This window comes from Sebastes fasciatus, chromosome 10, assembly GCF_043250625.1.
Source record: "Sebastes fasciatus isolate fSebFas1 chromosome 10, fSebFas1.pri, whole genome shotgun sequence".
Lineage (NCBI taxonomy): Eukaryota > Metazoa > Chordata > Actinopteri > Perciformes > Sebastidae > Sebastes > Sebastes fasciatus.
Window position 1 is genome coordinate 12,300,221 of NC_133804.1, and position 16,199 is coordinate 12,316,419.

Below are 16,199 nucleotides of genomic sequence, written 5' to 3' on the forward strand. Positions count from 1 at the left end.
AAATATTGCTACTAATGTTTCACACTACCATGTAATTATGAACAATGGGTGATTTCATAGTTTCTGTTGTCCGTCCCTCATGACCAGTGGATTAGCAACGCTGATGACTCATGCCAGCAAGTGGAGCTTTCTTGCTTATCTTTACAATATCTCTGTTAAAGAAGGGGTGGGCGAGGGTGGGGGGTGGGGACTTCCCCGCACCGAGTGTCACTGATGATATGTACAATGTTGTTAATGTTAGTTTCACTGGGAAATGACTATGACACTCTATTCTTCACTATATGTGATCAGTATTAAGTATATAAAGTTAATATATTTATGAAGATTAATTTGCTTTTCAACATGTGTAAACACGTCTGGTGTTCGTAAATATGTCAATGTGAGCATATACAGTATAGTATATATTTGCAGATCTCGTGCATAATCACAGATAAGCATCCAGATAAATGTAGGGGTGAAAAAGATAACTGTAATATTTAATATACTGTACAGTTCTGGTAAATAGACTTGCATTTAAATAGCGCCTTTCTAGTCTTCCAACCACTCAAAACACTTTACACTACATGACAGCATTCACACACACATTCATACACTGATGCCAGAAGCTACTATACAAGGTGTCAACCCGTTCTTATTCCCACAATGTAAAATACAGACGTTGTGTCATGCCCCTGGCATGTGATTCCGACACACAAGGCACCCTTTAGCGCCTGTATGAGATGCAGCAATATTAAACGCTCAGAGAAAGTGGTCAGGAAGTGTGGTGATGTAGATCAAAGAGCGAAAAAAAAACCACATAGGGTGGGTGAGAGTGGTGGTGGATGGGTCCAACAAACACCGGGCTTTCATCCAGGTGACCGCTGTTCATATCCTGCGCGTCAAGTTTCACTTTTAAGTCAAACCATGATGTTTTTTCCTAAACCTAACTAAGTGGTTTTATTTGAATTCACAACGTTACCCACGTGTTTACTGCGACAGTAAAGTGACGCCAAGGGGTCTGACAAAGCGCCAGTATGTGACGAGTTGGGATGAGAATATGTTTCTCTCATCGGGATGTATAAACTAATGCTCACACACACACACACACACACACACACACACAGATAGCACAGCCTTCGAGGGCAATTTGGGGTTCAGTATCTTGCCCAAGGACACTTCGACATGCAGACTGGAGGCCACTGGAGGATCCACAGTATGTACTTTCACAGCGCATAGTACTGATATTTTGTTATGTCTAGAGTAATCAACGCCAAACCATGAGACTGTACCAGCTACTCACAGTTCTACTCGCTATCTAAAACGACTTACAATTCAACCATGTGGGTACAACCCCAAAAATTGCAAGAATCATGCAAGTACTTCAACTTCATCAAATATGCTGATCTACTTCAAGAGCTACATTTACAATAAGCAATAGAGAAGGTTTTTTTTTTTTAATTATTGTTTTTTAAATTGTTATTATTTTATTTTGTGGACCAAGGTGTGGTGTGAACAGGTGAGTTTTCAGTCTGCGAGTGAAGATGAGTAGAGTCATGACTTCTTTGAGCGGTAACCGGGCCCCTTACGTTGTGTTTTATGGAAGTTATCATAGACATCCTGAAACAGTATGGGGTAATCATCAATCTAATCGCATATACTGTATCCGGCCTCTGGCCTTCCTGCAAACAATCAAGATTTGCTGCTCTAGCTTGAGTATTGCACTGCAATATCTGAGATAGAACACCCAAAATCAACATACTGCAAACCAGTTTATAAAAAAAAAAAAAATGACAACCATGTGACCGTGATAGTATAATATTCCATAGAATATCAGTCTTTCTATGTTTATATATATTTTGTATCAGGCTGAATTGTAACATCTTTGGTTACCATCATCAGGTTAAATTTATTTTATTTTATGTGTTTTATGACTAAATACTAGCTAATGACATTCCCATCAACATCAGCTGTACTTTGCTAACCTAAGATGCTGAACATGGTAAACATTAGGCTATACTTGCTACACGGCAGGATGTTCGTATTGTCATTGTGAGCATGTTAGTATATTGATGTTAGAATTAGTTTAAAGCTCCACTGTGCTTAAGTTTGGTGGCAAGTTTTGTTGTCACCATGTCACAGTTTACACAGGTATTGCAATGTTGCATATGGTCCTAATAGAGTGGTGCAGGGATGACGTATTTTTGTAGGCCAACCCAGAAGTAAGAATTGTACAGGCTTTTTCCATTGAGTTTTGGATTATTGCAGAAAATAAGGTCTGTGGCAAACAAACATTTATGATACTTAAACGTTTTGTTCATCAAGACAATCTTCACGAATGACCACCACTTTTATGATTTTTGGCAGAAGTAAAAATCTAACAATAGTTTATAAACAAACTACACCATGATCGCATGACTTCATGTCACCACCACTAAGCTAAAGTTGGACTAGTGTTCGGCATGATGATGTATAGTAGTCTTATTTAACCACTTGTTTGCAACAGCCTTTTTGAAGAAACGTAAAGGCTTCAAAATTCATGAGTGTGGTATTTGTTGATGTATTTTATGTCATAGAACAAAACTTTAAAATCTGTTCAGCTTGTGTTAACCACAGACCTTATTACAGGCATCTAAAAAAAAACATTGACTTACAGTCTAGGGAACAAGAAGTGCTAAGATGCTAACTCATTTCTGGGTTTAGGACTCATTCCTGTGCCACTCTATTACTGTATATTATTAGAAACGAGGCTAAACAAGTTCTAGCTTATAAAGAGAAACAAAATAAAATGTTGGCACTTGTGAGAGATACATTTATCAACCTGAATAATTTGTCATTGACAGGTGAAAGACAATTTTAGCAATTTTAATAGTTTACATTTTCACAAATTAGGGTCCAGACCCTCAAGAAAACATTCCACAATTTACCCAGAAGAATGGATATTTGTTTACCTTAGTATTTATTTATTTATATGAGGATGACTGAAACTTAAGGAACACTTGTCTAAGGGAAAGTCCAAAGGCTAATCTCTGAGTCACACTCAGCTATACAGTCATTTACAAACTTCCAAAGTGCTGTAAACTGACCACAGTTTGGTCTCACCTAGTTTGAACTACTTACCATTCTGCTCTCTTTTTTTAGAGGGGTATTGGTGGGGGACAGCTCAGCACCAAGCTATTCTAGTCATAAATAAGAAATAAAAATGAATTAATAAATTACTTAATTAATTTGAATAAATTGTCAAAGTGTATAAGGGTTAAGAACATTATAATAGAAGTAAATGATGGTCATCCCCATGCTCTACTATGTCTCATAAGTTGTTGCATCATTTTTTGGGTTGATACCATTTGTTACACAGATTTGGTGCTAAATTAAACTTTTGACAATTGGAGATTTTTGCAAAATTCCATTTTTTGGCAATTGGATGGCGAGCACTTCTGTTCTGGAAACTACTCAGAAACCCCATTACTGTCTACCTAGGAAAGCCATCCATCCTCTGAATGCCCTAGGTCTCTAGTTTGTGGCTGTAAAGTTTCATGAGGCTGTGATTATCCTAGAGGTCACCACAGGTGACCACTACAATGAAATGGCTACTATGGGGACCAACATCATTACATGTAAATACAATTGGGCTCATTGGATCCTCAGCTTTACAGTGATACCCAACGTATTCCAAGACTGGTTAGGAACCCCAGTACGCAGAAATATTCAAATACACCATTTTAAAATAGGCATAAATAACACATTTATACTGCATTAAAAAAAACTGCATGTTTTTTGCCTCAAACTGCATGTGATTATCATAAAGTGGGCATGTCCGTAAAGGGGAGTCTCGTGGGTACCCATAGAACCCATTTTCATTCACATATCTTGAGGTCAGAGGTCAAGGGACCCCTTTGAAAAATCGCCATGCCAGTTTTTCCTCACCAAAATTTAGCATAACTTTGTAGCGTTATTTAGCGTTCTTCCCAACAACCTAGCATGACATGGTACCAATAGATTCTTTAGGTTTTCTAGTTTTATATGATATCAGTACCTTCACTCTAGCTTGAAAACAGCCTGTGATAACCTCTGAAAGAAAGGAATAGCGGCCGGGCCTGCCGGCGGGCCGTCAGAGTGGGTTAAACAAGCCTTTATGAGTGAATAGTATTTCACTGGACTGAAAATGAAGTCAGATAAGTTTATTTGAGTGCTGCTGTGGGGAACATAATGATAATGCAAGATATGAAAATGTCAAAGGTGTAACCTGTAGTGTCTATTTTGATCTGTGTGGTGCTGCAACTTCATGACTCATACTGTGTCTAATGTGGGGATGCTGTTGCAATGTTTTGCAGCTGTCGTCATGCAAGTTAGTTGTGGTGCTTTTGTCTTTGACACCATCAGTAGATGAACACACAGATAAGTGTGCAGGTGTCAATCTGAGGAGGATTGAGGGGAACATCAGTGTTCTTCCACGCACGAGAAGGGAATCTTTGCTCAGAGGGAAAGTAGTGACAAAAAATGACAGAAAAGACCTAGAGTCACAATTCCCATAACAATTTCCACAACTTATTCTTAAATTAAACCGTGAACATCTAAATGCTGTTTGCTTTGATGCTGATTTTGAGTTTACAAGTGTTGATTAGAGGGTTGTTAGTCCACTCACAGACCTGATAAAGCTTGGAGCAGGCTGCTCAAGCAGGATGTTATGAGGTAATGGGTCCCTGGGCACCGATGCCTCATAGGCCCCCTCTTGGGCCTGTTCAGTCATCCACTGATGGCTGTGGACGGATGCTTGCACAGTGCTTGTTATAACACTGACCAGTGACCTCACCATCACAAACGTATCACTGGGGATGCACATGGTTGGACTTTCTGCTCATATGGGAAATATTTCACCCAGTTTGCCCCTGTGAGTGGTAGATATTTACAAAGGAAGAGTTAGTTACCTTTGCAGTGATGTGTGCAGTCATGGAAAGATTTGTTTTCTAAGAGTGGGACTTGCAGATTGCTTTGTAAATGTAAGTGGGTGAACATGAGACTGCTGACTACGAGCGCGGAAAAACTTTGGTCAACTCATGAGAGATCGTGTGTGGATAAAATGCGATTTGAACATTTCCGCTGAGACAACATTTTGCCTTGAGCTTGGCACGTTCAAAGCTGAAATTGTCCCCATTGTTACTTTTAAAGATTTAACAGATAGGTACCTGAAAGCGTAGGTCTGTAAACGTGTTAATGGAACATGATTCTTGTGAAGTCGGCTTCACACCTTACCTGTCTGCTGTGTCACAGTGTCTATGCGAGTAAGCTTATACTTGCTGGCAATGACGAGCGACAACCTGAGTGTGTGCACATGTACGCCGTCAGCGAGTACTTTAAAAATGAGCTTTAAAGCCTAATATTTGTATTCATTATAATGTCACTACACGGTCATTTTAAGGATAAGAACGTTAAAGGATACCTTTGATACTGAAGGGAAGGAAGTCTTGATACACAGCGAGGTGCAAAAGGAGGTTGGAAGCTGCGTGGCTTTTCATCTGATAAGTTATTTTTTTCTATGACAAGACACCTTGGGGTGTATTATTGCACTAACATGATTGCCCCCTGACATATAGACTAAAGCTGCGATCAAATGAACCATTATCTAAAGGTTGCGTGTTTGTTTGTTCAGTAGTTTCACTATTGAAAGTCATGGTAGCCTGAATGAAAGCTACTTAAAGGAACAGTGTGTAACATTTCAGGGGATCCATTGGCAGAGATGGAATATAATATTCATTACTATATTTTCATCAATGTATGAAACAACGGATGCACCGATCCAACTTTTTCAGTTCCGATATACCGATACCTGGGTTTTGGGTATCGGCTGATACCGACTACCGATCTGATACCAGTGTTTGATTAATAAGCTGTATGCCTCTCTGTGTGGAAGTCATTCTTTATGTGTAAGGCAACATCAGGCTTGACTTAAACATTACTTTCCTGACAACTAAATACATAGATATGAATTTATTGAATTGTTATTTATTATTAAAATAATAAATCGCAGACCAGCAACTTGGTAAAAAAATCTTCAAAATGAACAGGAATTACAGCTTAAGTGTAAAACTTTTTAATGCAGTAACAACTTGGTCAAAACTTAAATGGGAATTCAAATTCCAGTCTATAATGTATATAATATATATAGAATTGAATTGAATAGATCGGCCCCATTGCCACCGATACCTGATCAAGATATTTGAGTCAGTATCGGCCCGATATCCGATCTGGTATCGGTGCATCCCTACCAGAAACTAAGAATTGTTGTGCTTTCATTAGCTTAGAATGAGCCCTTCATATCTACATAGTCCATGTTTCTACAGTAGCCCAGAACGGACAAACCAAACACTGGCTCTAGAGAGAACCTTTTGCATTTTTATATTACCTGAAGGCCACGTAGTTCTCTTAACACGCTTGTGAAACTGTGGTAACGTGAACCTCCTACTGGTGCTTTGATATGTTTTTGATGAAGTCATGTTGTGATATGTTATATGTAGTTTACAATAGAGGTCGACCAATAGTGGAATTTTAAAGGCCGATATAATAACAATAGTTTGGAGCAGGAAAGAGACGATGCATCAGACAATATCGTCCTTACTTCTGCAGCAGCCTCGTCGGCTACTTTTGCATCGCCTTTTTTAATAAATCAGGTTGTCATTCAGAATTTAATCATTTGTAAGAGAATATCCTGATGTGTAATTTGGTGGATTACATTGTTGAAATATGTTCTATTTATGTACAATAGGCGATGCACTGTTCTGTTGCTTACAGTAAAGTATACTGTAACACTTCAGTGAAAAGAAACATCAGGCTTGACTTCAATATCGCTTTCCTAACTTTGTAAAACAAAATGTAACAAATAAGTACATGAATATAAATGTATTGAATGGTTATTTATTATTAAAATAATAAATCGTAGACCAGCAACTTGGTAAAAAACCTTCAAAACTAACAGGAAATTGGTTGAAAACTTAAACAGGAATTAAAATTCCAGTAAATAAAGAAAGAAATTCCTATTTTGAGAAAAATCCAGTCGCTTCATTCATTCATCGTTACTACCGCTCCATACGACGCTAATCAGAAACATCATTCAGGAATATTCACCATCACTGAACAGCCGCATTACAGCACACACTGAGCAGGACTTCATTCATTCTCTCTAGCTCCACCAAGTGTTTTCATCTAGCCGTAAAACTACATCTTATTTCAGCCCTGTGGTGTCTCTCAAACATAGAAGGCCTGGTGTCCTTTTTAACAGCAATTGCATAAAACACTTAACGAACAAGGCACTTGTCAGATATTTCACTGTTCCAGCTGCTATGGTCCCTTTATTTCACATTGCTGTCCATTGCAATGCAATGTATGTTTTTTCTTGTCGTTTTTAGCCCTTTTCCTTCAATGCTTTCAGTGTGATGGTCAGTCCTCCTGCATCACAGAGCTGAACCTCCACTGCATCATCATGTAGCTGCTGAGGAGCAGCGGTGAAGGACGCTTCATCCTCATATTCTTCTTCAACCTCTGCTTCCTCAAAGTCATCTGGATACTCAACTTGCTCTGAGACATCTGGAGCCTCTGTAAGAGAGAAAGAGGGGTTGAAGGCTTTTGTTTTGATAATTCCTGTGTATATAAGTCATAAAACAACTTAAGAACATTGATTTCTCTCTATATAGTCATATAGTTTTGGAGGTTGTAGGAAATGTGGAATCTCAGATTCGCAATTGTGAGCACGATATTGGCAAGTGTATTCAAATTTGGCAATTAAGTGTGTCTGTCAATTGAATAAAATGTTTGATCGCGAGATTTGTCAAGTATTTAATACTCACATCAACATGGGAGTGGGCAAATATGCCTGCTTTATGCAAATGTATGTATATATTTGTTATTGGAAATCAATTAACAACACAAAACAATGACACATTTTGTCCAGAAACCCTCACAGGTACTGCATTTAGTATAAAAATATGCTCAAATCATAGTATGGCAAACTCAAGCCCAACAGGCAACAACAGCTGTCAGTGTGTCAGTGTGCTGACTTGACTATGACTTGCCCCAAACTGCATGTGATTATCATAAAGTGGGCATGTCTGTAAAGGGAAGACTCATGGGTACCCACAGAACCCATTTTCATTCACATATCTTGAGGTCAGAGGTCAAGGGACCCGTTTGAAATTGGCCGTGCCAGTTTTTCCTCACCAACATCTAACTTCAGTTTGGACATGGTTGGTACCAATAGATTTCTTAGGTTTCTCTAGTTTCATATGATGCCAGCATCTTCACTCTAGCTTTAAAACAGAGCCTGCTATGTTGCGTTAATGTATTAAAGAAATTAGTGGCGTTAAAACGAATTTGCGTTAACACGTTATTATGGTGTCAACTTTGACAGCCCTACTAAAAAGCAAAAATTACTTTCTAGGTAAAACAGTTTGAGGCATCCAATATTTGAATACTGCAAGGCCATTTTTCAGAGTATCACAGCCAGCTGTTTTTCATCAGCAATGACCTGAAATAATCTCTGAGAAAGAGTTGTATATAGCGACTAAATCGTTTAGAGATATATTGTAAAATGTACAGTGTCGGTAGTTAAGACTAGCTCCATCTCGACCTGTTACAACAGTAAAATTATGCTTATGCATTGATGCATTAGTCATCAATAATAATGTAAAAGGCTTTATAATAAAATAACACGCTATTGTTCTGCAGAATGAGTCATTTATACACTGATAATACTTTTACTTAAGTAGGATTTTGAATGCAGGACTTAAGTATTTTTACACTACATTATGAGTATTAGGGATGCACCGATTAGACTTTTTCAGTCCCGATACAGATACTGATACCTGGGATTTGGCCAATACCGAGTACCAATCCGATACCAGTGTTTAATTAATAAGATGTAGGCCTCACTGTGTGGAAGTGACTGGGATCATTCTTTTATGTGTAAGGCAACATTCAGACTTTACTTCAATATTGCTGTAAACAAAATGTGACATATAATTTTACTGAATTGTTATTTATCATTAAAATAATAAATCATACACTAGCAACTTGATAAAAAATCTTCTAAATTAACAGGAATTATAATTCAAGTGTAAACCTTTTTAATGCAGCAAAAAATTGGTCAAAGCTTGAACAGGAATAAAGGATAAAATTTCAGTATATAATGTATATATAAACATAGAATTGAATTGAATAGATCAGCCTCATTGTCACCGATACCCGATGCAGCGATCTGTGCATCTTACTAATGAGTATTTCATGTAAGTTAAAGATCTGAGTGCTTCTTCCATCAAGGTGTAAGGTGGTTCACTTAAAGGTCCCATATCATGCTCATTTTCAGGTTCATACTTGTATTTTGTGTTTCTACTAGAACACGTTTACATGCTTTAATGTTAAAAAAAAACTTTAATTTCCTCATGCAGTCTGTCACTATATACCTGTATTTACCCTCTGCCTGAAACCCTCCGTTTTAGTGCATTTCAACGGTTTGCAACGGAATTGCGTTGCTATGCAACGGTGTGGGTCCATGTTTACTTCCTGTCAGCTGCTGTTATTTACATACGCTGCAACAGGAAATAAACTGGGACACATTTAGAATGTTTACGTTTATAACCGTGTAATGGTCTAAATATTGTAGATTTGTGACATCACAAATGGACAGAAATCCTAACGGCTTGTTTCAAACGCACAGTTTCTGAATAGGGGCTGTGTGTATTTCTCCGTATATCGAACGTTTTGATAGTTTAACAGTATTTTTTATAGCACTTAAACCTGCTTTATAACATAAAAGACCTGAAAATCTCACTTTTTATAATATGGGACCTTTAAAATTTCTACATTACCATTAGGCTCAGCAGAGTCACTCCTCATTGGGGACCCCGAGTGCTCGCTGCACTCCTCAAGAGAGGACGAACTTTCATCTTCATCAAAGTCCTCAGGATAGTGGTAGTCACAGTGGTTTTGTCCTCCAACACACAAAGCATCATGATGTTCCTCCTCCACATCACTGGAGCCAGCCTCCACCTTGTGCTCTTTTTCTTCCCGTGGGTGGGACTGACTGAGAACATCTGGCTGTAGTGTGTTGTCTGTGCAGCTCTTCACAGGAACACAGCTGGTCTCTGTGTGTTTGATAGACTCTAGGTGGTGTTGCACATAGGCACTGCTGAGTACGCAGGCAGCAGTTGGCCTGTTTTCTGGGTTGAGGCTGAGCATCATCTGGATCAATGAGGAGATGTTGTCAGAGTACATTTTGGGCACAGGATCATACTCTCCTTTGATGATCTTGTAGAACAGACTCAGGAGGTTTGTGGCTGCAAACGGAGGTCTGAGAGCACAGATCTCATACAGCAGGCAGCCAAGAGCCCAGATGTCAGACTTGGAGCTGTACGGGACGTCCCGGCACAGCTCAGGACTGAGGTAGCTCAGTGTCCCAACACATGTGGAGGCCATGTCAGCCGTGTTGGTCATCACTTTGGAGATCCCAAAGTCCCCTAACTTCACCATGCCTTGCTTCGTCAGCAGCACATTGGATGTTTTGATGTCCCTGTGTAGTATTTTAGCCGTGTGTATGTAATGTAAAGCCACAGAGACCTGCACAAACCAGCCCATCACAGTATCTTCAGTGAAAAACTCCCCTGGTTTCCTCTCTTTCACTCTGTCATCCAACGTGCCACCATCACAGTAGCTCATCACGATGTAGATGAATCCATCAGAAGTCACAAAGGCATCCGTGCATGTCACTACATGAGGGTGCTCCAGCCTCCTGATGATCTCAGCCTCCTGGAGGATTGCTCTCTGTGTCTTTGCTGCTCTGGTGTCCTCTACTTTTATCCTCTTCACAGCGTGCAGGCTCTTTTGCTCAACGTGCCTCATCAGGAACACGTCCGCAGCTCCTCCTCTTCCCAAACACAACACCTTCTCGTACTTCTCCATGTTTCTAATGTTAAATCATTAGAAAACGTGCGTCGAGGTTGGGAGTACTCGACAACAAGACAGCTGTCAACACATACGTCACGGAGTGGTTTGTGTGCAGTCTCGTTGCCGTGGTAACCACCTCGCTGTGACGTCGTGAAATTGGAGAAGGAAGGAAATAATAGAAGAGTTCAATACTTTTCTCTTAAATATTTTGTATTGTTTATTTCTTTATTAGGGTTACTATAACATTTGTCAGATAAAAAAAAACAAAACTTTATTTAACTGGCACATTTACAGCAATGTTTATAACATGTTATAGCTGCCAAATAAATAACATGTTCCTGTTAAATAAGTCAATAAATAAATACAATTAATGCCATGAAAAAAGATGGTAAATGTTCAATACTTTCCTCTTACTATTCTTTCCTTTTATTATTATTATTATTATTATTATTATTATTATTATTATTATAAGTATTATTATTATTATTATTATTATTATTTATTTTCTTAATTGTATTTTAATTTTGAATGTTGAAGTTGTTTTCTCTAGTGTACTTAATGAGTTTGTCTATAAGCTCATCTTCTTTTGAAAATTGGTTTATAAACTATTGTAGTTACGAACTGTAAATTGCATATATGAAAACAACCTTGAAAAAAGGGAAAAATAAAGTATATAAAAAAATCAATACTTTTCTCTTAAATATTTTTTTATTGTTTATTTCAATAACAGTTTTAATTTGACTTTCTTTATTAGGGTTACTATAACATTTGTCCAGGAACTACAGATAAAAAAAATACATTTATTTAACTGGCGTATTTACAGCAATGTTTATAACATGTTATAGCTGCTAAATAAATAACATGTTCCTGTTAAATAAGTCAATAAATAAATACAATTAATGCCATGAAAAAAGATAGTAAATGCCTAGAATATATGTTATAGAATAATTATAGACTATATCAGGGGTCAGCAACCTGCAGCTCAGGAGCCACATGTGGCTCTTTAGCTCCTCTCCAGTGGCTCCCCATGGATATTTAAAAAATTAGAGGAAATGAATAACTGTTTTTTTGTTTACATTTTCATTTGTATTTATCTTTGTTGTAGGTCTAATGTACAACGGTACGACAGAGTATTAGGGCCACATTGGCCAGTATTATGAGAATAAAGTCATAATATTATAAAGTAATAATTTTACGTGTTATTTCGTTTTTTCTCGTAAAGTTATGACTTTATTTTCGTAATATTACGACTTTTTCTCTCGTAAAATTATGACTTTATTCTCGTAATATTATGACTTTATTCTCTTAATATTACCAATTTTTTCTCATAAAGTTATGACTTTATTTCCTCAATGTGGCCCTAATACTCCGTAGTACATTTGCTCTTTGGCCCTCACTGCATTAGACTTTTATACTATATACTTAAGATTATAAACTGTGTTACCTTCATCACAATGCTCAAATGTTTTGCGGCTCCAGACGGATTTTCTTCTTTTTTTTTGCCTAAAGTGGCTCTTTTGATAGTAAAGGTTGCTGACCCCTGGACTAGACCTTAGATTGAATTTAAAAATGCCAGTAAAAGGAACAAAAGCGAAAATAAAAAAAAAAAATAAAAAAAAAAAAATGTATATGATAAAAGTAAGGGCCCATTTTTCCTTCTGTAAAAAAACAAACATATTTAGATTAAGATACATACCCTGTTTTATGAACTGCGGTGCTGTATCAGAGACTGCACTCTCTGGTACATTGCACTAGGGGGCGGTAGTGACGTCAAGCGGCTGCAATCTGCCAATAATTACTTAGCGAAGAAGAAACACTTTTGCTGTCTGCGCAGTAAGTCACTGCCCATGTTCACCACAACACAGCATGAGCATAGCATGCTATTGCTCATTTATCTTCTTCACTATTAACTGAATTTCAGTAAACTTTTCTCTAAAATGCCACCAAAAGGAAAAGGTGGTAAGGGTGGTAAAGGTTAGTGGTTCATGAGCTATCTATATAGTTAGTTCTGAAGTTATAGCTTAAAGTCAGCCACATTAACTGTTAGCATGTAGCAAAACAACTGTAATACACACTTCCATGTGATGATGTAGCCAGTTCACTAGATTTAACATAATGCCATTGTATGTTGTGGTTATTAATTGGTTTGTTGTCTTGAACCTGGTTACTGTGTAGGAGCAGCTTCAGGAAGTGCAGGGGAAGCTGACAAGAAAGATAAAGCACCAAAGGGAGGAACTGCTGTGAAGGTAAATTTAATCACATTTTTTTTATACAAAGCTGCACTGCAGAAGTCGGATGTGACATAACAGGGGGATTTTTACAAAATGATGACTATCTTCTTCTCTTCCTCCTACTACAAAGCCATTTTTGTATGAGTAGGCTGTAAGGAAATGAGTGGACCAGATTATGCACTTATAGGCATCATTGATGAGAAGTGAAACATGGGGTGAATCAATGACGACCATGTACAACTCGCTGCGTTCTGCAATAGACAATATACAACCTGTTGTCATCTTTGAAGTGATTTAATGTTAGAGATTTTCCATCTTTGGCACTTGATACCTTTAACAGTTGTTGCCTTTTTCTTTTTGATGGTCTAACACAGGGGTCAGCAACCTTTACTATCGAAAGAGCCATTTTAGGCAAAAGAACAAAACAAAATATCTGTCTGGAGCTGCAAAACATTTGAGCATTGTGATGAAGGTAACATAGTTTATAATCTTAGGTATGTAGTATATAAGTCTAATGCAGTGAGGGCCAAAGTGCAAATGTACTACGGAGTATTAGGGCCATGTTGAGGGGGAAAAATCTGATATTTCCAGAATAAAGTCATAACATTACGAGAATAAAGTCATAACATTACGAGAATAAAGTCATGACTTTACGAGAAAAAAATTCCTAATATTACGAGAATAACGTCATAACTTAACGAGAAAAAAAATTGGCATATTACTCCGTCGTACCATAGACCTACAACCATGATAAATACAAATAAAAATGTGAACAAAAAACGGTTATTCATTTCCATTTTTTAAAAATCCACAGGGAGCCACTGGAGAGGGGCTAAAGAGCCGCATGTGGCTCCGGAGCCGCAGGTTGCAGACCCCTGGTCTAACGTTAGTCCTGGCACGAGCATTTCAGCTGGCAATATGGGAATAAGTAAAATATTAATTTTGTCAAATTCAGAACTACAGATTGTTCTAAGGAAATATTTCAAGCATCTTGTTTTCTCTCTAGACTATTACTGGAAAAATAAGCATTATGGCTGAGTGCTAGTGCCTGAAAGCTGCATACATAATACCACTGGGATGCTTTATCTATGTTTGCTAAGCACAATGTCTACGGTGATTTTAAGTAGTTATAGGTTGCCTCCCAACCACTGTTTATTCCTTGACGTTTAACTGTGCCTTTATGATCTGTGTTTTTCCCCAGGTTCGACACATCCTCTGTGAAAAACATGGAAAATGCATGGAGGCAATGGAGAAACTGAAGGCTGGAGTCCGTTTCAGTGAAGTAGCATCACAATACAGTGAAGACAAAGCGAGACAAGGAGTAAGAACATGCACTCCAAATCAGTTGTGCAGTTTTGGTCCCTTTTTTAACTGACTGCTTTTATAGCTTGATTCAAATTATCCATTAATATTAACTGTAACTGCGATGGTCTTCCCTATTGCTTCCTGTCCGTTTATGGCTGCGCAGCACATTATTATGACTGCATTCTGTTTAGTAGGTAAAGGCTGCATCCAAATTCAGACACTGTCTTCTTTGAAGTGTGCTTTTCTAGACTGAATACATCCTTACTGATGGTGATGAATATGGAAGATTATAATTATAATATACAGACCTTAACCTCATTATGAGTTTTCATGGGTGATGACGTTCAGGCTGGTGATTAGTCATTATTTACTCTTCCATTATTCGTTACAGAAATTAGGTTGAGCACATGTTATTTTTCACCACTCTGTACATCTTTTCCTGCTTATTCACACCTGCACCCCACCAGAACACCTACACTGGTGTACTCTGAGATACGGGGAAATTTCAGTGGAGACGAGGCTGTTACTCAGGGACACCATGTAAATATTTGATTTGTTGGAATCATCACTGTACAACAAAGCTTTTATCTCACTTCCTTATCTGTGACCTAATTGTGCCTGGTAACTGAAGTCATAACAATAAGTGTTTCAAGTTGCATTGCTCACAGTTGTAAAAATCTCCCTTTTCCTTTGTTGCGCATGTTCACTCACTTCTGTCCTGGCTTGGTACTCTTATTAGGTGCATACTATGTGTTTTCTTCATGATTGCTCTGTTCATGACAGGGTGATCTGGGGTGGATGACGCGAGGATCAATGGTTGGACCTTTCCAGGAAGCAGCATTCGCCCAACCTGTCAGTTCCATGGATAAACCAGTCTACACAGACCCTCCTGTCAAGACAAAGTTTGGGTACCACATCATTATGGTAGAGGGGAAAAAGTGACATGGGACGGCTCAGCGCTTGAAATTAGGACACAAATTCTACAGTGTGCTGTATTGTGAAACTGGTTTTCCTGATCTTACCGTTACAATACGTTGCAATATTTGCTTTGTATTTTACAGAGTGTTTCAGAATAAGAAAATTAAGTGATCCTTGGGTGTCAGCTTTTGACTTTGTCAAATGTACACTACCTTATTCCCTCATTCAACCTGAGGGAATATTCTTACTATCTTAACTTTTACATTCACATAATTTACTGGATTTTTTTTCAGTTTGATATAGTTGATGGAAATCAAGCCACAAATGGCCAAATAAATGCATTTTCACTCAAGTAGTACAAAATGCGTCTGGTTCGTTTGTGTGTGTGTGTGTGTGTATATGAGACAGTGACAGAGAGATTTGGTAGAATAATTGTCAGAGGGAGGAGTTGCCCTTTCAGTGATATCTTGTTTTGTTTCTTCTAATTCTAAAATATAAAACATTTCTGATCAGCAAAACCAAAACTGGTGTAAATATTAATTAAATCGGTGGTAACTTCTGGAGATAAGTTACAGTCAGCTGTTGGTGCTAACTAAAGAAGTAGAAAGTTTTATAGTTGGTAAATATTAGATAAAACACAAATAATGTGGAAAAACACTTGCGTTTACCAAAGAAAGTAACAATTGTTACAATATCTGAGTAGGGCTGCTGCAAAACTATAATTTTCATTATCAATTAATCTGCTGATTGTTTTCTCAATTAATTGTTTGGTTTATTAAATGTCATATCAAATTGCTTGTTTGACCAGTTCATTAACCGGTTGATCAGTTAATTTTC

At 37.8% G+C, this 16,199-nt stretch overlaps 2 protein-coding genes across 2 annotated transcripts; one reads left to right on the forward strand and one right to left on the reverse strand.

Annotated features, from left to right (window-relative positions):
• Positions 1 to 6,430: 6,430 nt before the first annotated feature.
• On the reverse strand, positions 6,431 to 11,048 carry nek12 (NIMA-related kinase 12). The gene is made up of 2 exons (XM_074648194.1): positions 9,834 to 11,048; positions 6,431 to 7,566 (listed from the first exon to the last, which is right to left on the reverse strand). Exons 1-2 carry the CDS (start codon positions 10,921 to 10,923, stop codon positions 7,376 to 7,378), a joined length of 1,281 nt encoding a protein of 426 aa, XP_074504295.1. The 5' UTR covers positions 10,924 to 11,048; the 3' UTR covers positions 6,431 to 7,375.
• A 1,674-nt stretch (positions 11,049 to 12,722) lies between these two features.
• On the forward strand, positions 12,723 to 15,712 carry pin4 (protein (peptidylprolyl cis/trans isomerase) NIMA-interacting, 4 (parvulin)). The gene is made up of 4 exons (XM_074648202.1): positions 12,723 to 12,882; positions 13,084 to 13,154; positions 14,341 to 14,460; positions 15,228 to 15,712. Exons 1-4 carry the CDS (start codon positions 12,846 to 12,848, stop codon positions 15,384 to 15,386), a joined length of 387 nt encoding a protein of 128 aa, XP_074504303.1. The 5' UTR covers positions 12,723 to 12,845; the 3' UTR covers positions 15,387 to 15,712.
• Positions 15,713 to 16,199: the final 487 nt, after the last annotated feature.

Excerpts from the sequence above, each read along its gene's own strand:
- nek12 (XM_074648194.1), bottom strand. The coding sequence starts at position 10,923 with ATGGAGAAGTACGAGAAGGTGTTGTGTTTGGGAAGAGGAGGAGCTGCG. Across the intron at positions 7,567-9,833 it reads TGACTCTGCTGAGCCTAATG|AGGCTCCAGATGTCTCAGAG; the intron begins GTAATGTAGAAA and ends TCTCTCTTACAG.
- pin4 (XM_074648202.1), top strand. The coding sequence starts at position 12,846 with ATGCCACCAAAAGGAAAAGGTGGTAAGGGTGGTAAAG. Across the intron at positions 13,155-14,340 it reads AGGGAGGAACTGCTGTGAAG|GTTCGACACATCCTCTGTGA; the intron begins GTAAATTTAATC and ends GTTTTTCCCCAG. Across the intron at positions 14,461-15,227 it reads AAGACAAAGCGAGACAAGGA|GGTGATCTGGGGTGGATGAC; the intron begins GTAAGAACATGC and ends TGTTCATGACAG.